The 26,337-nt window shown below is 42.5% G+C and overlaps 1 protein-coding gene across 2 annotated transcripts in view; it reads right to left on the minus strand.

Annotated features, from left to right (window-relative positions):
* Positions 1 to 11,955: 11,955 nt before the first annotated feature.
* Positions 11,956 to 26,337, minus strand: part of spns2 (SPNS lysolipid transporter 2, sphingosine-1-phosphate) — a 75,398-nt gene continuing 61,016 nt past the window's right edge. The window contains exons 10-14 of one of the 2 annotated variants that reach the window (XM_061249783.1): positions 26,269 to 26,334; positions 25,651 to 25,749; positions 21,607 to 21,770; positions 18,498 to 18,544; positions 15,342 to 15,478 (exon numbers count right to left, since the gene is read on the minus strand). In XM_061249783.1, coding sequence (XP_061105767.1) covers positions 18,502 to 18,544; positions 21,607 to 21,770; positions 25,651 to 25,749; positions 26,269 to 26,334 — 372 coding nt within the window. In that variant the 3' untranslated portion in view covers positions 15,342 to 15,478; positions 18,498 to 18,501. Of the gene's footprint in view, positions 15,479 to 18,497; positions 18,545 to 21,606; positions 21,771 to 25,650; positions 25,750 to 26,268; positions 26,335 to 26,337 lie in introns of both variants that reach the window. The other variant, XM_061249782.1, reaches the window with a different exon arrangement.

Here is a 26,337-nt window from a genome sequence, read left to right on the forward strand (position 1 = left end):
TCATCCGAGTGGAGAAGTCTGCTCCAAGCTCAGCTCATTACCACGATTAGCGTCCGTGCTGACGCCGCGAGGCTGCCATGCTCAACCAGTTTCAGATGCAGCATAGCCATTTGACATAATGGCGGTATCGGTCATGAAATGTGTCCGTTTCTTTTCCTTTAGTTCAAGCCAACTTCCCTATCTTTTCCAATTCCATCAGAATTCTTACAGTCATCATTGTGAACATACCTATATGCCTATATGTAGCTAAAAACAGACACATAAAATTAGTTGAGTCTCATTTTCTTTGATACATTTGCTCCAGTCTGTTGAACTATAAAAGTCTATTGGGGAAGAAATATTCCTGGGACAAGAGGAATTTTAATTAAATGTATCAATGTAATAACTACAGTTATCCATATAGCTGCCATGTTGTGGGGTAGGTTGTGTGATTAGTACTGCTAATTGTATCATATTGGAAATCTTTTTGGCGATGCTATCTCCAATTACAATATGGGGGAGAACAATCTGCATATTATGCAGGCTTGCATAGAACAACAAACGCTATTCACATGTACAGAATTAACAGGACCTGTGCACCGATCATGAGGATTAGTCATGTTAGCACCAGGGCACTGAATGGGCCAAGTTTCTGTGTTGTTGTGTTGACAATCCATTGTCCCCTGTGATATGTTCTTTAATAAAGCTCGAAATTCAGGATAAATAAGGATTTCATGCCAAATTGTCTCATTCCTACCCACTTTTAAGTGATTCCACATGCAATGGATGATTTATATTTACGTCCAGATTTCAAAAAATCGTGTTCAGAATTGTATGGCCTTATTCATGACCGTGCTACCAAAGATGTCTTTAGTTCTGTCGCTAGTAAGTTTGAAGACTAATTTAGTACTGCTAGCAGCCTGCTCATGCTGAATGGCTGAAGCTAAGCAGGTGTGGGCTTGTTTAGCACTTGGATGGGAGACCTGGTAAAACTATGTTGTGCTACTCGCTAACTACAATTACCTGATTATAGTTAGCTAATTTCTGGTATCATGTTCTTGGTCTCAGTGTACAGCTGCAGTTATGGGCCTTGAAGAGCCTGTTGGCCAAACTATATTAACGCGAGAGCTCCCTCAGCTAGGTTGTTCTACGAGTGTTGATAGAGACTGTTCTCTGAATGGTGCCTTCATCAGAATGAGGACCCATTCCACTGCTCAGTGCCAGTGTTGCTGCATTTTCATCAGACCTTGCTGGACGGGGTACGGTCAGCTTCTACCATGATGGTGCATAGCTGCCCTTTTGACTCTGCACGTTCATGTCGATTACCAGGCAGTTGGGGTGTACAACCCCACAAGCCAATTTCTAAAAGGTGCTCAGTGAGCACGACCACCGTGTGTCGCCTGCATGCCAACATGGGGATTTACCTCTGGTACCTCTGATTTTCTCTCTACCCTATTTCAGCCCTTGTCAAGGATGGATCTCAAATGGTTGTCACCCAGCATGATTTTCCCCCTGCTATTATTGCTGCTAAGTGTGTTGACAAACCCCATGCCTTATTGGGGAACTCAGGGTAGTTGAGGTGGATTCCGGAGGGTTCAGGAGATACTCTGGCTCAGCATTCCTTCCTAAGGTTTTATCAGCTAACTATGTCAATCAGGCTATTGCAATAGCAAATCAATACCCTCCTCCTTTATATAACACGGAGGATGAAATGGTTTATCATATCAGTTGAACACAGTGCTGCATCAGTACAACTTTTGGCCTACAGAAGTCTGACCAGCCCTTCCTCTACTATGGTGGACATGGAGAGGGCCTCCATACAGACTTTCCTACTAAATAATGGATGGATCTCTCAAATGTATAAGAGCAAGGGTTCTCCTTAGGTATGAAGGATCATAGGAGTATTTCCACATCATGGGTCATTACATTCCATTATTGGCATTTGGCAGACGCTCTTATCCAGAGCGACGTATAGTTGATTAGACTAAGCAGAAGACAATCTTCCCCTGGAGCAATGCTGGGTTAAGGGCCTTGCTCACGGGCCCAACGGCTGTGGGGATCTTATTGTGGCTACACCAGGATTAGAACCACCGACCTTGCATGTCCCAGTCATTTACCTTAACCACTACGCTACAGGCCGCCTCCAACGAGGGTGACACGTGCTACGGCTACCTGGTCATCACCATGCATGTTCCCTAGAGGCTATAACATCAATATTGCTACTCCTCATTGCTACTGACCTGTGCATGGCGTGAGGTGCAATATCCAGTAGTTTAGACTGCCTTTAGTGGTCATCCAGAATTTGACAGAACCATGGTTACATCCGTAACTTGTGTTCCCTGGTGTCCTGGCTATATTCCTAAGACCTGGCTCTCTCAACATGTCACCTAATCATCCCCGGATTTAATTGGGTAAAAATTGATCTCCCTCTCCACCTCAGCTGATGTGTGGTGAGCATTCTGATGCAAAATGGCTGCCATTGCATCACCCAGGTGGGTGCTCCACATTTGTGCTGGTTGATGAGCGTTCCCCCCTCATCACTATAAAGTGGTTTGAGTTGCTGGCTGATGATAAAAGTGCTATATAAATGCAAGGCATTAATTAATTAGCTCCCACTATGTGTATTCTCACATTTCAGAGATGACTGAATATAGTTGGCTTACTGTGAAATGTGTTAATAGAATGCTGCACACAAAAAAGAATTGAGTGCACATCCAGTAATTATAATAATTCTGCGCACATTTTCTTTATTCCTTGACCAATGGTGCCTTGAACAATGCAACACGGTTTGCCATCTGTACACATGCAATTCATTTTCAATGACCAGTTCCCTTTTTTCATAATAATGTCAAATTGTATCTAATTATAGCTATGGGATATGGAAGCTACCATCCATTTGATTATTGTAAGTGCAGGCCTTTTGAGATTCCATTTTCTGTTCTGTGAAAAACACTAACAGATGTAGGATTGAAAAAAAAGCCTAATTTGTATACTTGCATCTCTCCAACAGAACAGCTTCCTTGTTATAAAAAAAACAGTCTCTGAAGGAAATCTGTGATTTTGTTCTTCATCTCCCTGTAATGGCCAGTATTATTTGTAGACCCTCTCTGCAGTCGTCCATCAATGTTGGCGAGTGCAGACAAGTGTGTGCTGTCCTCCCAAGAGTACGCTGACGGCCACTCTCTGTAGTCCCCCAGGTGAGCTGTGCAGCCATTGTATGGGAGGAATAATGGAATATACTTCATGCACAGCTGGCACAGGCAGACTGCGGGTGCCTGATTGACCAGAAGGATCACTCTAATGTGGTGATACAGGGGCAACATTAGCTCAGGCGGTAAGAGCAGTTGGAGGGTTGCCGGTTCGATCCCGCCCTGGGTGTGTCGAAGTGTCCCTGAGCAAGACACCTAACCCCCAAATGTTCCTGATGAGCTGGTTGGTGCCTTGCATGGCAGCCATTCGCCGTTGGTGTGTGTATGAATGGGTGAATGAGAAACATCAATTGTACCACGCTTTGGATAAAGGCGGTCTATAAATGCCAACCATTTACCATTTAACTGAAGCCCTCCCTGCTGGACAGACAATTAACTGCAATCAAAATTATGGAATTGTGTCTTGCTTTACAAAGAGGCAAGAATCTATAAGTCACACAATAAAAGGCAGGGGATCTTCCTAAGGTGACACACACAGTGTTTGTTCATTGCAGGACAGTGCTTTGCCTGACAAGAAACTGGGTTATGAATGAATGGTTTGCATTAATAGGTCTGAATCAGAAGGCACCGCTGAGTAGCAGGTTAAAGCATTTTCTGGCTGCTCTGAGAGATGCTAATACTGTCTCTGGAGTGAGTTGAGTGCAGAAGGATTGGCGCACCATGCATAGAGGTGAGAAATTCACAGTGGATGTGTGATTGCTTTATGGTGATGTCTCCCTTGCCCCTACCTGCCCTTGACAGATTTAAAGGAACACTGCTCAGCTCCGTTAGTAGGGTTGTTTTATTACTTAGCTTGTGTCTATGCACGAGATCTAATAAGCCTTTTATGTTAAAGTGTTTGGGCTTTTCTGTAACATGCTTGGTAAACATAATTTGTAAAAATGGAGAGCTGGAGAGTACAGCCTCCTGTATGTTTTGCTTCATACAAAGAGGGTGACAGAGGTAGAAGGGACCACAGCTGAGAAAGTGCAATGGCAGGCATAGAACTCCCACACACACCAGGAGATCGCATATGACCAAGAGCCACCTGTCCTATAGAGTGTGCCACATTTAATCAGGAAACGTAATTTTAATTTGGGAATGTGTGTTTAGGGTGTATACTACCGGGCAGGGGGTGGCCACTGCTCACGTGGTGGACAGATCAGATGAAAACAAAAGGAGGGTTGGCATACTGGCTTTTATTCAACAAAAATGTGCAGAAAACAGCAAAACGACTCCCACAAGCCACGTAGTCTTTGCAGTCGTACAGCGTCATCATGTTGGCTCCAATATTGGCTACATATAGCCTAGCCACAAAGTGATTAACATATCATATAGCTGTTCTTAAAACATTACTCCAGAGATTCATTCATTCATTCATTATCCTGAACAGGGTTGCAGGGGGCTGGAGCCTATCCCAGCATACATTGGGCGAAAGGTAGGAATACACCCTGGACAGGTCGCCAGTCCATCGCAGGGCACACACACCATTCACTCACGCATTCATACCCACAGGCAATTTAGACTCTCCAATCAGCCTAACCTGCATGTCTTTGGACTGTGGGAGGAAACCGGAGTACCCGGAGGAAACCCACGCAAACACAGGGAGAACATGCAAACTCCGCACAGAGAGGTCCTGGCCGACGGGGATTCGAACCCAGGACCTCCTTGCTGTGAGGCGGACTCCAGAGATATTAAACCTAATTTATCTTTTGCAATGCCCAGTCAAGAGGCAGCCCTGCAATGTTAAATTTGTAATGAACATTTTTATTTTTACAAAAGATTATGTTTTTGAACACATGAAACTACATGGCCTTGACTTATTTTATGTGTGAAACATGTAAAAGAAGGTGGCACCTACAGTGGGTAGCCTCACAGCAAGGAGGTCCTGGATTCAAATCCCGGTTGGCCAGGGCCTCTCTGTGTGGAGTTTGCATGTTCTCCCCGTGTTCGCATGGGTTTCCTCCGTGCCCTGTGATGGACTGGCAACCTGTCTAGGATGTATTCCTGCCTTTGGCCCAATGTATACTGGGATAGGCTCCAGCCCCCCTGCGACCCTGTTCAGGATAAGCAGGTTAAGATAATGGATGGATGTAAAAAAAAAAAAATATTTTCACTGAGTAAACATCTACAACATATCCTACACATTTATATCTGAAAATTTAACAGAACACAGGTTTAGAAGAAAGCTGTTGCCGCTTTTAGTCGATAGACTGGGTGTAACCTACTCGTTCATTACAAATAACGTTAATGTCAACTAGACAATATAGCATTTTAACTAGCTAAAAGCAGTGTCACTTACTGGGTGAACATTGTTTTGGACTGTTGAATAATGAATACAGTATATTAGGTAATATTACGATAGTTGTACTTTATTATAATGCTCAATAGAAACATATTTGTCATCAACGTGGCAAAATCCAGAAGAGCTGTTCTTTATTTGAATTGCTCCTAGACCGGGCCATCTTCCCTCACAGCTTAAAATGAGAACGAAAAAAGGTTTGTGTATAATAAAGTTAGAGAGAATGCTGGTCGCAAAGCATTCTGGTTCGTATCCACCTGTATTGTGACCATGGTTGTTCAGTAGATTTTATGGTTTTACGCTTTGTGGGATATTTCTAGTGCCCTCAAAATGTGAGTAAAATTGGATTTTTGGATTCGGACACTAGAACAAGATGGCTGACGGCCATCTAGCCATCTAGTTTGCTAGTTAGTGAATAGTGTGCCATTTCAGCCTTGCAGTGCAGTAGTAGCACTCTGTGCATGCTGGGATAGGCCCCTCATGACCCAACCGGGAATAATCGTGGAAGAGACTGGTTGGATGGATGCGTGTTTGGAGAGACACTCTTAAATGTTCACAGCACACCTGAAAAACATTAAACAGTAGGTGGCCATTCCCTCGGGCCGCAGTAATCTGCTTTCAGAAGTGGTTAGGTATTTAACGTAGGCAGTTGCTCAGGGGGCATGTCCAATACGTTATTATAATTACCAGCAAGGTGTGACCAGCAACTGATTGCAAAAACAACAATGGCCAGAGTTAAAGTCCTTGTGGTAGTATGTATATTGTTACATAATAATAATAATAATAATAATAATAATACACTTTATTTGTAGAGCACCTTTCATACAAAGCATGCAACTCAAAGTGCTTTACCGAGCAGTAAAATAATGGCTGAGCCATACAACACCATATAATAAATACAACACAAAATAGTACAAGGCAAAAGGTAATAGTGGTAAAGTAAGCATTTCATGTTAAAGTGCTTATTAAGCAACCAAGCAGCAGAAGTTTCAAAGATCCAATTGCGAAGAGGTGGCACCATTACCGAGAGGTTGCGGTTCATTTCAAAATTCTTTGTAGCAAGCATAAGAGGTGGTTGCAATGACCGTCGCCTGTGAGATTGGCCCCTAGTTCAGGTGCCTTTTCTCTTTCTGTCCTCAGTGAGAACTTTTGTACATCATAGCATCTTTGAGTTGTCCTAGAAGACCTTCCTGTTATTTAGAGTAGCCTCCTCATTTGTCTTCCTTCTGACAAGCTGGAAATTACACAGGATGTACAGAGACATTAAGGAGTATCTTATTTTTATATTTTGTATTGTATTTTTGAAAACCTGTATTTTTCAGTGATTTTCATCAAAGTTTCCTGATACCCAGCCTAACTTGTTGTCATTAGCTCCAAGGCCATTTCCTGTAATGTTCCCAGTAATTTCCTCTTTCCCAGTATATGTGAACCAGAGTCTAAAGCCAGTCCTTTCTTTGAACCACTCTGCGTAAAATAAAATGAGAAATTCTGAATGGGTTGTGCACTGCAGTGCTGCCGTTATATTTAAAGGTCATTATTTTAAACTGAAAAACTGGGGGGGGGGGGAGCCCAGTGGAGATTGTATTGACCAGAGCAGGCGCAGCCATACATTTCCCAGGTTAATACTCTCTGCCAAGCATACTCACACAGAATATTCCTGGTCTTGTCTTCTTTGGATGTATCTTGTTGTGTCTGTCTCTGCATTCCTAGGGTTAATGTCACCATCCTATCATCTTCAACCAGGCTGGCCCTTCTCCTCTGATCTCTGTCATTAACAACGCGTTTCTTCCCATAGAACTGCTACTCACTGGATGTTTTTTTGTTTTTTTGCACCATTCTCTGCCAAATCTAGAGACTATGCATGAAAATCCCAGGAGATCAGCAGTTTCTGAGATAGTCAAACCACCCTGTCTGGCACCAACAATCATTCTACGGTCAAAGTTCACATGTTCTCCCCATTCTGAGATTTGGTCTGAAAAATTGCTGGACCTCTCCACGGCTGCATGCTTTTTTTTCCATTTTGTTGCTGCCACATTATTGGCTGATTAAATATTAGCATTAACAAGCTGCTGTACAGTTCTACCTAATACAGTGCTCACTGAGTGTAGGTAGGAAGTGCACCTAAAATTCCACAGTGGTTTCCACAGTGTTTTACTTTAAGTGGGGAGGGGGCAACAGAGAATTTCCAGCTGACTACGGTGTCTTGGTTTCCTGTCTACACCCCAGTATTTCCTGCTTGTTCTTTAGTTTTAGTGTGTTTGCTTTCAGAATTGTAGTCCCTCATTCTCCAATGGGGGTGGGTGGGGTTTTTTGACAGTGTGAAAGACATCGAGCTGATTCAGAGAAAAGATTCTACTGAAAAACTGTCTCCTGTACGCTTATTTAAAAATTTAAAAAAGTTCCCTAATCTCCCAGACTCTCTCCAAATCCCTCTGTCAATAAAGAAGGAGAGAACCATAAACAAAAAAGGGCAAAAAGCATTTCAATTAATACTCTGCAACTAAAGCCCATAATGTAAGATTTGAACTAACCGCTTCAGACAATGATGGGAACATGAGCAAGTCTGTATTAGTCTGGTTCTTTTGAGAAATTCTTTTGGAAAGAAATACAGTACCATGCAGAAGTCTTAGGCACCTTAGACTTTATTATATATATTTTTGTGTGTGTTAGTATAAAAGAACACATTTGAGATTTCAAAATATTCATTTTCCGAAAGATTAAATTTTACAGAGACATTTTTGTATTTAATTTTAAAAAGTAACATATTACTGTAAGCAATTGACTACTTTTTACATAAAAACTTTATCAAGGCTGTCTGAGATCAGAAGCAAGGAGCCAACCAAAGTCTGGAGAAGAACTGTGGCAAGTTCTTCAACATGCTTGGAACAACCTCCCTGATGATTGTCTTATAGAACTGCAGGACAGTGTTGGCTCAGAGAAGTGATACAGTTTTAAGGGTGGTCACAAAAAATATTAATTTGATTCAGTTTTTAACTATTCTGCCAAATTACTAAAATGTAATGTAAGAAGTATAGTACGTTTATTTAGGACCTTTCATTGAATTATTTTTGAAAGAATCTCATCTGTACAGAATGTTTTACAGGTGCCTAAGACTTTTGCACAGTACTGTATAACTGAAATTTATGTGTTTTTTTAAAATAGCCTCCTCCCCAGGAGCTGAAAATATGTTTTATACTTAATGCGGGAATGTTAAAAGACCTTGTTTGTGCGTTCCCCTGGCGCACAGTCAGTTCCCATTCTTCAATGCATACCTTTTGATGACGGTCCTCTGTGTCTCCATTCAGATACAAAATGGCCCCGGATCAGTGACCTTCTGGCAGGGTAACGTTATAAATAATACCGCTCACCGCCTCAGCGAGTCCCTGCGCTGCACCAAAGGCAGGTTGAGTCGGGAGCTCTCGCTAAACAATGCAAGGCTTCATTCACAGCCCAGGCCTCCCCAGCCACGCATTTCCTTGCCTTGATAAAACCAGGCCTTTGTGAACTCTGTGTATAAGAACTCTATAGCAGCTAACTGAACTCCCCCCTCCCCACCCCCAATTTAGGTATTTTTCTAAAATAACTTACACATTACTCTCATTTATTACATACCTCTGATGTAGTATGTCCAGACACACTTGACAGTGTCAATAATTTTGAGTGAGTAAATCCCTTCATTTCTTCTCTTGTAATTCTCAAGGGAGGGGAAGGGGGGGGGGGGTTTGCTTTCTGCAATTTAAAATTAACTCCAAATCTGGAATATACATACAGATTTTAAAAGGCGCTACTGTTAGGCGTAGGGTGTTGCCTGCTTAGAAAGTCTCCAACTACTAAATTGTTAGATGTGTTTAACCAGAGAAGAAACCTGAAGAAACTAAATGAATTCTTCCTTTTAAGAATTCTAATTAAAACTGTGCAAAAGAGCATTTGATTTATATTCCAGTGATGTGTTCCTTAAATAAATGGACAATGACCATTCCTTGAGTAATCTTAATAGCAGTAGATACTGCTGGATAGGCCACTGTATGTTTGATGTGGATTCATGTTTTTTTATCTTTGAGAAAATACACTCAGTGATCACTTTATTAGGTACTGTACACCAGCTTATTAATGCTAATATTTTATCAGCCAAACATGTGGCAGTAACTAAATGCATAAAAGCATGCAGACAAAGTCAGCTGTTTTTCAGACCAAATGTCAGAATGTTGAAGAAATGTGATCAAAGTGACTTTGACCATGGAATGAGTGACAGACAGGGTGGTTTGAGTATCTCAGAAACTGTTGATCTCCTGGGAGTTTGGAGAGAATGGTGCGAAAAACAAAAACTGTCCAGTAAGCAGCAGTTCTGTGGGCAGTGTTAATGAGAGACGTCAGAGGAGAAGGGCCAGACTGGTCAAAGCTGACAGGAACATTTACATTTACATTTTTACTTTTAATCCAAAGCGATTTACAAGTGCATAGGTTCTACCACAAGTCAAAGCATCACATCCAGAACTAGGAAAATACACATGGAATGCTGTTCTAAACATATAATCATCATCATTTTTATATATATTTGGGGGGGGTTAGACAAGGATAGGGATATCAGAAAGGGGGGCGGGGGAAATCAGGAGGGAGGACTAAGGTAGAGTTTGAAAAGGTGTGTTTTGAGTCTGCGTCAAAATAGGGGGAGGGATTCTGCGGTCCTGACAGTGGTAGGCAAGTCATTCCACCACTGAGGAACCAGAACGGAAAACAGGCGTGAACATGCAGCTCGACCGCCAGGTGCACGTAGAGAGGGAACCATAAGGCGACCAGAGCTGGCAGACTGGAGTGGTCTAGCTGGGGAGTAGGGAGTGATCAAGGATTGTATGTAAGGTGGGGCAGTCCCCTTAGCAGCCTGAAATGGCAACACTAGGGCCTTGAAACGGATGCGTGCGGCAATAGGAAGCCAGTGGAGGCCAATGAGAAGCGGGGTGACATGAGCCGATCTGGGCTGACTGGTGATCAGGCGGGCTTGCAGCATTCTGGACCAGCTGGAGGGGCTTGATGGCACATGCTGGGAGACCGGCTAGGAGGGAGTTGCAGTAATCCAGGCGGGAAATGACGAGCGCCTGGACTAGGAGCTGGGTGGCTTTCTCCGTCAGGAGATGACGGATATGGCGTATATTTTACAGAAAGAACCTGCAGGTTCTGGCAGTGGAGGATACTTGTGGAGCCAGGGTGAGGCAGTTATCAAGAGTCACCCCAAGATTCTTTGCCGTACAGGAGGAGGAAACTACAAAGTCCTCAACAGTCAGTGAGAGGTCGATTGACGGAGAGGACTTAGCCGGGATGGGATGTAAAGAAGCTCAGTTTTGGCAAGGTTGAGCTTCAGGTGGTGGGAAGTCATCCACGCAGAGATATCAGCCAAGCAGGCAGAGATCTGTGTGGTGACTTGGGTATCGGGGGGGGAAGGAAATAAAGAGTTGGGTGTCATCAGCGTAAGAGTGATAAGAAAAGCCATGGGAAGAGATAACAGAACCAAGAGACATGGTGTATAGTGAGAAGAGGAGAGGCCCAAGAACTGAGCCCTGTGGGACTCCAGTTTGTAGGGGGTGAGGGTCAGAGACTGAGCCCCTCCAAGTCACCTGGTAGGAGCGACCAGAGAGGTAGGAGGAAAACCAAGCGAGTGCAGACCCTGTGACACCCATTCCAGACAGCGATGAGAGCAGAATCTCATGGTTGACTGTATCGAAGGCGGCCGACAGGTCGAGGAAGATGAGGACAGAGGAGAGGGATTTGGCTTTAGCAGAGTGGAGTGCCTCAGTGACCGCGAGCAGGGCAGTCTCAGAGGAGTGGCCACTCTTGAAGCCAGACTGGTTGGGATCATGGAGGTGAGGTGACAGTAATGCAAATAACCACTCATTACAACAGTGGTATGCAAAAGAGAATCTCTGAACACACAATGTGTGAAACCTCTAAGTGGATATATTTGAGACTTAATAAGTGTAGTGGCACTCTGTTTGACTAACTTACTTCCTTTTATGCCATTTGATGCACATGGTCGAAAACAGGTTGTACGCAGCAATAAAGTCAGTTCCAAACCAGTTTGCCTTTTTTGGTTGTTTACTCCAAAATAATCCATATGAACAAACATACATGTCTTGTATTCTGCTGCTGCTGGCTTTGTCTGCTGCTGGTAAAAACCATATGTTCTCCCAGCCACATGCATATCTTCCCCCTTCTCCAGCACTACCTATATTGCCTGATTAAAGTGTGTCTCTGCCAGGTGCATTTGGTTAACCAATTACAGCTTCTCCTATAGTGCTTAAGGTGTGCCCCCTAGTGCCCAAAGATAATCAAACTATACAACTACAATAACCTACTAGAAATAATTAGTCAAATGGCTTCTACAATAAGTATAGGTAAGGTCTAATAAATACCTAATAAAGTGCTCACTGAGTGTATCTTGTTTATAGTGAACATGATCCATGACAATATGGTACAAATGGAAACCAGTAGACATTTATTTGCTTTGATTAAATAATTTTATTTGATCATTGACATATGGTTGTACATTGCTTATCACTCCCTGTGGGAATGTCACAGTCACTTCCTACACAGCATTTTAACCACACTCGCTCTAAAAAATAAAACAGCTTCTGTTTTCTGTTTAAAACCAGAAATAGGATTATATTTTTACATGATTCTTGTATGACAAGAAAGAGCACAGTCTCATTACATCACGCCTATCTCGTGATGAACAGGTGCTATTCAATAGTAATTCTTCAAAACAAAACAAAGGAGAAAAAAAACCCTTTAAAATAGTGAAGATCTAATTTTGGCATTGTGAACCCACTCTGTAGCTTATCCACTCCAGACCATCTTACTCTGAAAGTACAGTAAAAAAAAAAAAAGACCAGTTTCCAGAACCATGATCCAGAACAATGACCAATTACTGTAGCCATAAAATGCCAGCCTCCAGTTTTATCATGGGTGTTGCTTTCGTGAGCACTGCAGACATGACAGTTTTATTAACAGTGGGATTTAAAAAATTCAGCTCACGGTCAGTTCAATGTAGATCAAATTACAAAAGCCTAAAACCCTGATGAAATCAGTTGGTTTCTTGTATCACTTGATTGATTTGTTCAGCTGCCGGAAGGGCCCCCAATAAGCATGTCTGTGTCAGATGCTAGAGTTCATTACCAAGCAATTACCAAAACCGATTGCCAGATTACCAAAACTGCGAATGTGAATGTGTACTGAGTTGAGGATTGATATGCAATGATCAATTGCATTTTTTTTATTTTTTTTATCTTTATGCATTTTTGCCATTTTGTCCCCAATTGGAATGCTGAATTGTATGCATATCAGCTAAAAGCATGGCGCCTGGAGAGCACAGACAAGCACAAGGCCTGCTCAGAAGCACGTACGTAATGCCCATTCTTATCACGCCGCAGTTCTCAAGATGGGCTAGCCCAGACTTCAGGGGGAGGGAGATACTTCACGCACAGCTTAACAGGCCATCTTGCACATGCCCGACCAAACCAGTGGGGGTCGCTAATGCGCAATGAGACACTGTCAACCCAGCTGACTGAAACCCTCCCTTCCCTAGGTATTGCTTGAGCAATTGTTTGTTATCTCTGTCGGGCTGCCACAGTCAGCACTGGCACCATACAGAATTAATAGCCAACCACGGGGCCCATCCATACACTCAAACTAGCTTTAACATGTTGAGCCACCCAGCAGATGAGAACTGGCCAACACAAAGCTCCTTATCAATTCAATAGGAGCTCAGCATTAACATACACAGCTTCTCTGTCTGTGAGCAGTGATGTCTGACATGTGACCACAGTAAGTGCATTGTGATTTGCAGTGATGTAATGATGGTGTTGTTTCACTGCAATACAATAAACTTGCAGGAACACTTATAACCCAAACAACAGGTGAAAATATACATAAAATCCATTAACTTTCCTATACAGGGATTCTTCATTGTGGTAACATATAAACATATAAATACATTGTGTCCAAGCTTTTGTTTACAATATATTAAAATCGCTGCATGATATATTCTTATATCTCTATCGTAATTATATATAAAAACGTATCTGTAAAAAAGGAAGTTCCTTTAGAGAACCACAAAAAGAAAGAAGCGTAATAAGATTGATTTCTGTGTAAACACATTGTTGGAACAGAAGCCATCAATATGTGCAGAAAGCTGACGGAAAAGGTGGGGTCACAAAGATTGTGCTGACAAAGAAAAACAAGTCACAAGCTTGTTTTTCTTCCCTATTTTCCTATAAACGCAAGCCTTGTTCGGCACAATGCTTTTAAGAAGATGGGCAACTTTCTTTTTTCTGTGCGAAAAAGAAGCAAAGCTGAAACGGGGACTCCTGCAGGGAAGCTCACGGCTTTACGTTTAAGGACAGACATTTCCACTGCGCAATAATCAGAGCGATAATCCCCCTATTCCCTTATTAGATATCCCCCAGGGATGTCTCCTGTGAAGCAAAGCACTTGTCTTAATGGCACAGATGCGATTTTGTTGGTTGTCGCAACCTATACAGTAGGTGGTGCATTCTCAATCCCTTCTGTATTAAAGTAAGTGATTTTGTAAAATCGTGTCATCTCAGAAGACTTGACCTGACCTCATTGCTCACTTTCTTTGGGATTCAATGCAGCACTAGATTAAAAAAAACCCAAAAACTATAAACTACAGTGTATCTAGTTTAATTTGAGGTCAGGTTGGCAGCATTTCTTTCCTCAGGGGTAGATTTCTGTGACTAATTAATTTGCAGCTGAATGGAAATACCTCCTGCTAGGGAAAAAGCACTTCTCAGGAATTGGATATCTACTAAGTGAGGGGGGGAGAAAAACCTGTGAACAAAGCCTTCTGTTCTATCGAGCCTGGATTCCAAATCTTATCCGTTGTTCAGCTTAACTGTCATTTTTTAGCAGTTTGGATGTCCAGGAACTCGACACCAGGAAGTCTGTAATGAATCTTTAAATTGCACATACTGTTCTAAGATAAGAGTTCGGAAGGTAGCTTGCACAAATGCATTAAAAATCCCAGCATGCTTTCAGACAAGACGAGCAGGGCATGTTTTTGGCATCCACAACTACATTAATGTAGCATTTTGTTATCAAAAGGATTTTGTTATCATTTTGGTTCTATTATTTGCCAAATATTTTTGTGGTACAGGCTAAACGTCCACAGATTAATTAATCAAAATGGCAGCTTTTCTTTGTGTCCTTTCATGTGAAATATCAATCTTAAACATGCCCTCTATGAAACAATCATAGGTTATAACCTCCCGTTCCAGTTACACTTCTATACATAGTCATAACAACAAATACAAAAACCTATTCCATTGTGACAGTGAAAGTTATGCATCAGACAATTTACTATATGGAGATGCTGGCACTGAATATATTACCTACTGTAAGTGCTAGACATTATGACGTAGAAAACAACACCAACAGAGCAGGTCTTCCTCTGCAGTTTTGTCAGGCTCAAAGTCTTAAGGCTGGTCCTCCAGGCTGTCGTTGTCAAGGGCGATGAAGGGAGGTCGCTGCTTTGATATTTTCAATGACTTTCTGTTGGCTGCTGCGTTCAGTGCAGATTTAGGGAAGGAATGTTGTGATAATGCACATGGTGCCGTCTCTTCAGTAGTATGACACTGGCACTGCATGGGGGTGAGACGGACGGGCGGAGGGGGGGGCGGTGTGTGTCTCCTGACACGTCCAGCAGCCTGTAGCACCAACAACCTCCAACAGCTGTGTGGCTGCTTTCGTGTATCAGTCCTTCTTTGTGTGCGACTTCATGATATGCTGCGGGTTTCTTTGGATAGGCGGGGCTCCTTCATTCTGGTTTCTACACGCAGTCTTCAAAGTGTAAATAGCAACAAGGAAAATAGTAATAGTGATGGCGGTGACAATGCAGGGTGAAGGAACTGGATCTACAGCAGAATGAGCTCCTCTCCTCCCCGTGCTGCACGTCAAGCGTTCTCTTCCACTCCTCCCAGGGCTCCCCTCATGTGGAGACCTGCGAACCAGGAAACGGAAAGCGGTTACGGTCTGGCTTCCCCGCAGGATATTCCCGTAATTACGGCTCGAGAGCGTCCAGCCATCTGTTTGTCTTGCTTGTTACCCCCTCTGGTACGATGTGCCCACTGGGACCCTCCTTAAACTGTGCCCTTCAAAATATTGGCGTCAGTGATGCTCCCCGCCTTACATTTGTATGCATTATCGTCATTTGACAAACCCCCCCAATGGTTCAATTATATAATGTCTGTAATAATCTCTGACAGCTATAAACCCTGATTCATTTGCACACAATAGTATAATTATGCACAAACAAAGACCATTTTGTTAAACTGCTCATCAACTGCTCTTAAGACGTAATTAGAGAAGCCATTTCTCGCTTATTCAGCTTATTATATGGGATGGTCAAGCTGGATATCCCATAGAGCTGCTGTAAACAACTGTAGGATTATAGCCCTGGGCCTGTTTTTCCCTACTCAGTTTCCTCATATGAGCAATATCCAGACACGTGATAAGCAAGCACAGTTAGCATTAGCACTGAACTGCAGGTTCTCATGAGCAATACAACAGTATATCTATTTCTCAGTCCTTATAGCATTAAGTTACAATTCTGTTATTTTTCGCAATTAAACAGTAACCTATAGTTCACAACCTCATAACTGATACCTCGAAGCAACGAAATGCACCTCAAACCAAAGCTTGTAGTCCCAAAAGCAATAAAGAGACCTAAATATCAGTGCTACAGTACTCCAGGCATTTGAATTGAATTTGATATGATAATGAGACAGTAAATGTTCATTGGTTTGTGAGATCACATTGAATTGATAACAACCAAAGAAACTACATTAGATAATGTGCTGTGTGTAAATGAGCTACTTTTGATAAATATTAGCTCAAAATCCTGCCTTCCAGACACACTCAGTCAAAGCTATCTCGAATATTGTATTTTTGAGTGATACAGATGCAATCACAAGTCCAGGCCATTGCTGGAAAACTGTAGTCATGCGTGTTTTTGGATTTCGAGGATGCGTAAGTTGGAAAACTTTAAGGGCAAATTTGGAAATAAGTCCCATTTGTGTTGTGAAGGCAAATTTGCCCTATTGGTGTCCACAATGTCACTGATAGAGGTATAAGGAGCAGGAGCCTTTTGAAGTTCTGTCACCAACTTTGTTAGATCCAGGCTTGAGGCTTCTTTTCTCATCGTCCCATATACTACACAGTAGGATACGTGTAAAGATTATATCTGCTTTTTGCCACCCGCTATTCTCATCCTCAGTCGATTCCAATTCCATCGATTGACAATATTAATCCCTCTCCGTACACCAGCATATTGAGAAGCTCTGGTTGGTCCGCTGTGCCCCGCAGTGCAAGTTAATTGGATGCTATCCTATCTGAGCTCCATCTTTATTGCATCATCAAATATTTATGGTTTCAAATGCATTAAGGCTTGAGGGATTAAAACCGTGCGGTTTACCAAGATCCCTCTCGCGCCCTCCCTCTGCTAACTACCTGTTCTTGGTGCGCAGACGACGTTCTTGTCTCGGTTAATTATTGTCCCCGCTGCCTAATGTAATCAAACGGCATCCACGATGTTTCAATTAGCTTCCTCTCAGATGCTGTCAGATCAAAGCCTTTCTGTATGATCACTGACTAACAGGAGGGGAAGTCTGCACTACGCTGTGTGTCTCTGTTAGTTGACCCCCCTGAACTGCATTGATCTGTGTGTACCTAATTTGTGACTGAGACGTACAAGGCACGTATTGCCCCTGCACTTGAATGATATACTTTGCTGATTGGTTTTGCTTTCAAGGGCATGGTTGATGGTCTTTGAATTTGTCATTCATAGCATCCATAGCATCCTGTTCTTCACAGCAACAACCAAAATAAGAAGTATTTAATCACATATTTACACATAGAATCATATTTTTGTTACTTTTTGTGTAATAGGCCACTTGAAGACAAAAAGATTGCCAATGAGGTGAGAAAGTTTTACTCATTACAACATTTGCCAATGGGGAAAGACAATTTCACTTGTCAAGCAAAAGTAACTTAAAACAAGCCAATACTTTCTACTTGAGAGAAGAAAAAAAAAAAAGATTTTAAGTATCATTAAAAGGCTAAACCACTTATTAAGACAATCCTTTTTGCAGTGTTCTGAGCAGGGCAGGATAGCACAGACCTTTAATTTCATCCTTTTCATTAGCAACTGAATAAATCGTTCAACACAATTAAGTAACAAAGTGTTGTGATTAAAAGGGAAAAAAAACAAAACAGAAAATAAGTTAAATTGGAACTTCCCATTATTCTTTCGTGCTTCTCTGTGCATGGTGTGCAGTTTTGCCAATGACATTAACACCCCGCAAATGAAAATGAGCTATGCTTGTTCCACTCGTTGCACTTAAGCCTCATCCCTCTATGTTTGTTCCTTCCAAATCCCTGGTGAAATTCTTGGCTGTTCGCACCGGAATCAAAGGGCCAAAGGGTTAATCAATTTGCCGCTTATGTCGTTACACGATAACCTTTGAGGAGAAATAATACCAACGCAACTCAAGTCTTTGCTCTTCTAATCAAATTGTCTGGGCTTAATCTTGTTATTGTTTCTGTCCAGCCCCATTGTCCTGGCCCAGCTCATTGGCCTGTGTGTTGTGCGTGGGTGTGTGTGTGTGTGTGTGTGTGTGTGCGTACGTGTGCGTGTTTTGCTGTTGCAGTAATTAAGCTGGGAGGCTCCACACTGCGCTGCGAGTGGCTGTCTCAGATAAGGGAAAGAGGGAGGGAGAGTGGGCAGCCAGACTACAACACTGTGCCAGACAGCGGCAGCCTTACAGATAGCGACTGAGCCATCTCCCACAAGAGGAGGACACCCCACGACGGGTAATGCACAGCTACGCTCTTTGAAATGTGAAACTCAATCACATCACAATCATTGGAGCTTGTCAGAAGTGGACGGGAGAGGTTGCGTATTGCAGAACGTAATCTATCTGTGGGAGGTGTGTGATGATACCATCGACGGGAGCAGTTACCTGATCATACTTTGACAGAGGACGACGACTTGGCCAGCTGATTTAGCCTGAATAAAAAAGGAGAACAGCTGTGAGATGGGGTGGAGAGGATAATGTGGGGTATTATGTGTACACTATATTTTACAGAGGTGAATAGTCAGGGGACATGTCACATCATAAAGAACAAAAGCATTCATTGACTCCATTTAATTATCCATAATAATAATAACAATAACCGTCATTATTGATAATTAAAGGAGCAATAGGTAATGTTGGACTTCTAACGGTCAAGAAAGGAATAGCAGCAACAAACCACAACACTGTTTATCCCTCAACATTCTCTGTAAAGCGCTGATGTTGAAACACCATTGGCTGTGGCAATTACAACCAATTTTCAACCAATGAGCTTGAATTATTGTACAATTATACAATGTTTTGGAATAGAGTGTCGGGCCGTTTAAGGACTATAAACACAGGCAGAGGGTGAGTCAACATGTCAGTGAGCCAATGATAGGAAGGGATTTACAATGGTCTTGTAACAATGTTTTAACACCAAAATCTCACCTATTGTACCTTTAACTGGAATCAATGGGCCTTAGCTGCACAGCTGCCTGGTATATAATAATAATATGAATAATAATACTTATTATTAATTAAGTCCTTCTCTCCTTATACAAATAAGATTTTTGGTTTGGCTTCCCAGTGTGCTGGGTGCCCATGAGGCTCTTGCGGTCCAGGATGCCTGCTAGAAGCCTCAGGGCTACAAGGTCTGCGCAGACAGGCCTGAGGACTGCAAGGTCTGCGTAGACAGGCCTGAGGGCTGCAAGGTCTGCACAGACAGGCCTCAGGGCTACAAGGTCTGCGCAGACAGGCCTGGGCTACACAGCTCCCTGCTGAGGCCTCTTGTGTGTGAGGACGAGGGCAGCTGCACGCCCAGGCTATGCTATAAAAGGACCCTTTCCTCCCCCAAAACGAACAGCCGCATAGTAATAAGGCACACTTCAGACCTTAAATAGAACGGCGTTCCAAAGAGTGATGTCTTGTGTTGCCTGGAATATTTATAGGGCAGGATATCTAAGGAACGTCTGAATTGAACGCTTTGGTAGATATTTTAGAAGTAGCTGCTCTTAAAAGCATCCTTTTTAAAATAAATAAATAAATAAATACTATTTATAGCACTAAGCACCGTGTTTTCTGTTGCATCATTTGAATCGTATAATGTAACATTTTGCTTTGGGCCTCTCACAACATCGATCATTCAGTATAAAATTCATTCTGAAGTGCTCCAACAGATCACATAATGTTTTTCATGCTTGTGAGCTTGTTTAAAATAAATGTATGTTTATATTAAATGTAAATCAGTCAGATTTACTAAGTCGTGCTAAGACGTATAGCTTTTAATAGTTTAAATATTTGTGGGAAATGGATGTGCGATAAATTAACTTTGGAAATGAGCGACTTCCCCAAAATTGCTGCTGGGGCCTGTCACATTGACACAAGGCTGTGTGCAATGATGATAGACTTTGGGATGCATTGTGGTTAGATAGTGGCTAGGGGACTATAGGGCACTATAAACAAAGCAGCTCACAGACAGAGAAAGTCTATCACTGTTCCACAGTATCCCTGAGGTGGATCTGGCACAAAACTTTGTCTGTTTACTGCTGCTTAAGATCTGAACAATCTGATTGACATCTCTCAATTTTGTCCTCCGTTCTGGGAATGATGATACTGAAATATTAAATATAGAGAGACACAATTTCAATTATCAGTATATAACTGGAGTTGTAATTGGACTATTTATAATTGGACTATTTGTTTCAGATCATTTTCAAGAAACCCACAACGTCGTCATTGTTGGTAGATACAGGAGACTATTATTGTGTGAGATATGTACTGACAATGGCAACAGGGAGGCATGGGCATTCGGCGTCGCATTGCCACTCCACCTAAATATGTCCCATCAAGCAGGAAGGAAGTCATTGTGAGCGGCATGGAGGAAGTTGTCTCGATAATAAAAATGTGAAAAAGAACGTGCTTTGAGGACCCAGAATGTTTATCTTCGCCTTTTAAGGGAACAGGATGCGGTTGTCTGACGTGAGCACAGTTAAAGTGAAAAATGTGTTTGTATTTTCTGTAACTGTGGGGTGCTACTTAAAAAAGATGACAATGTAATGACAGCCCATCCCTTTAGAATAACTTTAGACACAGCCCCAGTGCTGTTTTAGATCGTGGAACGCTCGTAGAAGTAGCTGTTGTTCCCTTCTTGGGCTGTATCTAACAGAACCTAATGCCGTGCTTTCATTCACAGTAATGTCTTTATTGAACCTTTGACCCCCAGGGGTATTAACATAAATGACCAGAGCATCCTTTCAGTGTAGCGATGGTGTCCATTTGAAAAGCTCTTTGTTGAATGGCTTCCCTTTCCTGCCAGTTCACCTCTCCTATTGGGGCTATTTACAGGTTTTTAAGACTCTCGAGTGCTGCCAAACCTGGAGGCCTTGAATTGTAATGTATGTTATGTTCTGTTTTGTTTTTTTTTTGTCCTCTGTGCCACCCGTGCACACGCAGCGCATTTTCATTATAAGATAGCCAACATATCTAAAACACTACAGCCTATTTGTGGACCAGGTACTGGGAGGTCCACAATTCATTGTAAATCTTCCATGAAAAGAACACATTTAAAATCTGGGCAACTGCTATAAGGTGAGGTTATAGCCACTTAGTCAATGTAAAAAAATATTAACATTAGTATGATATGCACTGTGTGTAATTATACTGAGTCGGTTCTATGTGATATTTGGCAGTAAAAGCGCTATGCTAGATCATATCCATAAACAGCACAATGACAGTCCAGCAGATGGACTAGTGGGTCCAGACTGGGATTTGTGCAGTGGAGCAGGAATTGTGCTGTGGGGCAGCCTAGTGGCTACGGTCCTTGACTGGGACCAAGAAGGTTGGTTGCTTCAAGCCCCAGTGTAGCCACAATACCGTCAGTGCAGCTGTCGGGCCCCTGAGCAAGGCCCTTAACCCCACATTGCTCCAGGGGGATTTGGCCCCTGCTTGATCTAATAGACTGTAAGTTGCTTTGGATAAAAGCATCAGCTAAATAACTGTAATTCAAATCCCTTACTGTTTTTCTGCCTTCTCTCGGTCGTCCAGGAAGAAGAGGGCTGTGGCGAGGAAGAACATCCCCCCCAGGACAATTACGAAGGGGCACAGCATGAGTGCGTAGCCCAGGCTGAGAAATTTCCACAGGGAGGAGTCAGCGTAGGTCTTCTGCAGGGCGTCCGAGATCTGCCAGCAAACAGAAGCACACACCCAAATTAACCACATGCCCATACAGCTCTGATCCATGTCAGACAAAGGGTTTTAAACTTATACACTCTCAGAAATAAAGGTACAGTACCAATAGTACCTAAAAAGGTACACATGCTTGTTGCTGTGTCGGTACCCTATTGGTGTATAAAATTGTACCCTAGCCAGCAATATACTATTAATTTGTACCTTTTTTGCCTAAAAAATATACTCATTTGTACCCAAAGAGAAGATTAGATTCCAGGGTACATTTGGGAAATTTTATCCTTGAACGACAAAAATGTACCTCCACTGTCACTTTATTTCTGAGTGTACATGCAGTCCTGACCAAAATAAAACAAGGGGCCCACAGCGCATGTAGTTCTGACCCTTATCATGTACAGAGCACATTGTCTCTGTGCTACCCAACTAATCAGAAGCTGATTCAAGACTGCATGCACACCTGAAGCAGATGAAACCTAGAGTAACTGCTCTGAATGTAAAAGGAATCTAGTTCTGTGGAATCTAATCTGGTTCTGTGCAACCAAAATTAATCCAGGGAAAGTGTTTGGTCAGTCACACCACGCATTAATCATGAAACAGCCTTACAAGGGAACGCTGACTCAATGTGTGATTGACGCATCCAACTAACACTTCCCCTGGGGGTTAATTTTCATATATTTATAATGAAGAATACATCAATTTCAAAGATTCAAATTGTACAGTCAGAAATATCTGAGAGGGCAAATCAATCTGAGGAATTTATTGACAAAAGCCGACACTCTGATTTGTTCTGTGGTAAAAAGCCATTGAGTGGTATGAACCATCTTAGATTAGTCCATAGATTATCTGTAATGATTATGAATAGCCAGATGTCAAGGTCTTTCCATTTGCTTCCTGTTTGGGCTTCATGGAATAGACAGTAAAAAGCCAGATGAGAAAACATCCCCATAAATACTGCAGAAAGGCAGATATTGACTTGATTTAAAAACCTTTTTTGGCTGCAAGACTGGGTTCTACAGGCCTTTATTTTACACATACATATAATACGGTATCATGAATGCGTAGTATAATTCTATATGTAAATGCATATTATTCTATAAGAGGACAAGACATACAGTATTCTATCAGAGTGTACCAGATTTAACACAACACATTTTTCCATGTGAGAAACACCATGAATGCTTTGTTCACATACAGTGAAAGAAAAAGTTAATTGTGATATTTTAAAGCTGAGAGGTCTGAAAAGGTTCTTTAAACTCTCACTGTGGTTATCACTTTAAAAGAAGTGCAGCCACATTAGCACCCCAGCTACTGTGCCCACAAAAGAGAGATATGCTAGTCCAATTCAATGCCACTGACATGCACATTATGATGTAGTGGTGAAGAGAACTGGGTAGTTGCAAGTTAAAATTCCTAATACAACCCTGCTGTTGCATCCTTTGGTAAGATACCCAACCAGAAAGTGAGTTGAATATTTGTATTGTAATGTATACATGACTACAATACTACGCGCAGCCTGTAGCCTATAGTGGCTTAGGTATATGACTGGGACCCGGAAGGTTGGTGGTTCAAGTCCCAGTGTAGCCACGAGAAGATCCATACAGTCATATACCTAACAAGGCCATAAAGCAACTGTAAATAACTAATGTAATGTACAGAACTGTACATAACTAAACAGTGTAAAGGAACTATTACACTATTCCTCTCTCTCTCTCTCTCTCTCTCTCTCTCTCTCTCTCTCTCTCTCTCTCTCTCTCTCTCTCTCTCTCTCTCTCTCTCTCTCTCTCTCTCTCTCTCTCTCTCTCTCTCTCTCTCTCTCTCTCTCTCTCTCTCTCTCTCTCTCTCTCTCTCTCTCTCTCTCTCTCTCTCTCTGGCATTGGCAGCCAGAGTTCTCACCACCCCGCGAAATCTCCCGCGCGTATGGCGAGCTCATCTCTGACGCATTTCTCCCTGGCTCTGCCAATGTGACAGGCCGAGATGTGGGCCCATCCCGTGCGTCACACCACCAAACACCAGATGCGTTTACCTATACCGCTTCTGATTCTACGGATGCTGTGTCAATTTCCATGGAAACCACTCAGCTGGGTGTACAATGGCATATCCATGGTGTAAAATCCTGCTATGACCAGTTTGCTGTTTCTAAACATAGCTTCAGCTGGTCAAACCATGTTGAGTATGGAGCTGGTATGAACTGGTCAACCAGCTACCAGCTGTTTCTAAACCAAGCTTGAGCAGTTCTTTTCTGCAGGGAGGCCCTCCATCTGGGTACGGTGAAATGAAAGTAAAATACAATGGTGCGGCATGAACTCATGATCACGATCTTCAAATCTAAATCCAGCCTTGGTTTTCTGTTGTCCCGGTTAACTAGTGCTACTGATTGGCCAGACTGTATTCATCTTCCAGGTAAAGGGATTTGGAAATGCAGAAGTTCTAAGCCCTTGAAGACCATGAGATGCTGATCCCTGCCATAGGGCCATTACACTAACTTCACTGATGTTAATGTTTTTGTGACATGCAGATGAACAGCCAAGCCAAGCTGATGTGCGCCTAGAACAGACAGCAGCCACCATTAAATGGCTTGACTTGACATTTTTCTGTTCTTTTCTGTCATGGTAGTTTTCCACACTTGAAATGCCAGTGTGATCAATTATTGTGCCAGGATTCCCACCATTTCATGGCTTGTGAAGATATCGCACCTATTTTGTTCCAATCACCTGGATTTGCTAATTAGTACAACTCTTGTGCCAAGTGGTAGAACGAATTAGTGAAATCAGCTGGCTGAGTTAATGGGTGGAAAAAATAGACTTTTACTTTCTGACCCCAGGACTTTACACCTCTGCCAAGTGCAGAAACTCTGCAGGCTTCTTGTCTGTAGATCAGAGACTCGTTTTTATTTTGCTTAAAATGCTCAACGGGATCTGCCTACATGCTGAAATACTGTTTCACCTCACGTAACTACCAACCTCATTCACCTGAGAGAAGCAAGGCTGCTGCTGGAATTAATCTCAGCATACCCCAAACCACATGTTAGGCATTAGGAGCAGAAACCTTGCCACAATGTCAATCATTTTATTGCGTAACACGCCGATAAGAAACTGTTTTAACTGCGTATTCAGTCAGTGGACCGGCCTACCCTTACCCCCCTGTGAATTTACTGGTCAGTCATCGCAGGTGATCAATCACAATGCGATTCCAGGGCTCGTTCTGAAGTGAGACCTCTGTGGGGGGTACTGTAAGGAATTTCAGGAGTTACTGGTTAACTTGGAAAGGTACAACGTTTTTAGCCAGGAACGGCAGGAATGTCGAGTGGCATGCGGTTCATTTTCCGTGGCACTGTGTGATGTCGCTCCGGCTATTGTCTGATGTTCGTGACAGGACATTTAGGAGGCCTGGGGGAACACTTGAGGAATGCTCAACCTTGTTTGTGCCAGTTAGTGCCATTCTTTAGCACAGTGCCTAATAGCAATGACGCAGCCTCCGGGGACACTGGTTACTGGAAGGGCGCTGGCAGGATGGAGTGGGGAAAGGCAAAATGGCAGCTCAGGTTTTTTAACAGTGTGTTTTTCCATTCTGAGAGCTTGCTACATGAGTAAATACACTTAAAGATGTTCTGTTTGAAAGCACACCATTTCAATGCTGTGAAATCACCTCAACCTTGGTCCCAGAGTTCCACAACGTTATTTGTATTCCTCACAGTTACCAGCAATGTCCCTGATCTTCAATGTCCTCCCTCCTAACCAACCTGAAGTCTTTCTGCTTGGTTTGATATTGTAACCGTAACACATAAAGGCTTATTTAAAAAGAAAGTCAGGGAAATGATTTACTCCTGAAAATAAACTCTATGGCATAGTAATAGGAGGTAGCAGCATTGTCTTACCAGACCAATCAGGTAAGGGCTCCCAGCATCCCCCAAGATATGAGTGGTGAAGCTCTGAAAGGCGACGGCAGTGGCTCTTCTTGTTGGGATGACTACATGCTGCAAAGAGAGAAATAGGGGAGGTGAAGGATTCATTAGGGGAGGTGGAGGCCCATTAATCAATAAAAAAAACCCTCCAGGACTCTTCAATTATGCATTCATAGTACCCCTCATCATCACAATCCTGTAATACTGTCAGGTCCTATTAAATAACTAATTGTACTATTTTGAACCCAGCAGTGAATGCTTGAGTTTCTGTTACCGTCTTTCTCATAGGACACTGGCGATGTGTTTATGGGTAGAATAAGGGTGAGTCTGTCTATTCATGCTACAGCTATGTTTGACTTTGAGTGCTCAAGTGAGGTCATGCGAAGATGTCATAAAAAAAGCTTTTATTTTGAAAAGGGAATCCTATTTTTCCATGGGTGGTGTTTGAATTTAGCTCTGTCTGGGGAGTAATTGTACTCCCCAACATCATTGTGCACAAGACTTTCACGATTGCTCGGTTTTTGAGAACCGTCCAGAAAGATGAACAATTTTCCAACCTCTTAGTGGATAAGTATATGTTGCAGTCCTTACCATTAAAATGTCCGCTGTAATGGCCCAGTTTAAAAAGAGCAGGGTCTCTCCTATGAAAATGCAGAACTG

The sequence above is a fragment of the Conger conger genome, chromosome 7, assembly GCF_963514075.1.
Source record: "Conger conger chromosome 7, fConCon1.1, whole genome shotgun sequence".
NCBI classification, from domain to species: Eukaryota; Metazoa; Chordata; class Actinopteri; order Anguilliformes; family Congridae; genus Conger; species Conger conger.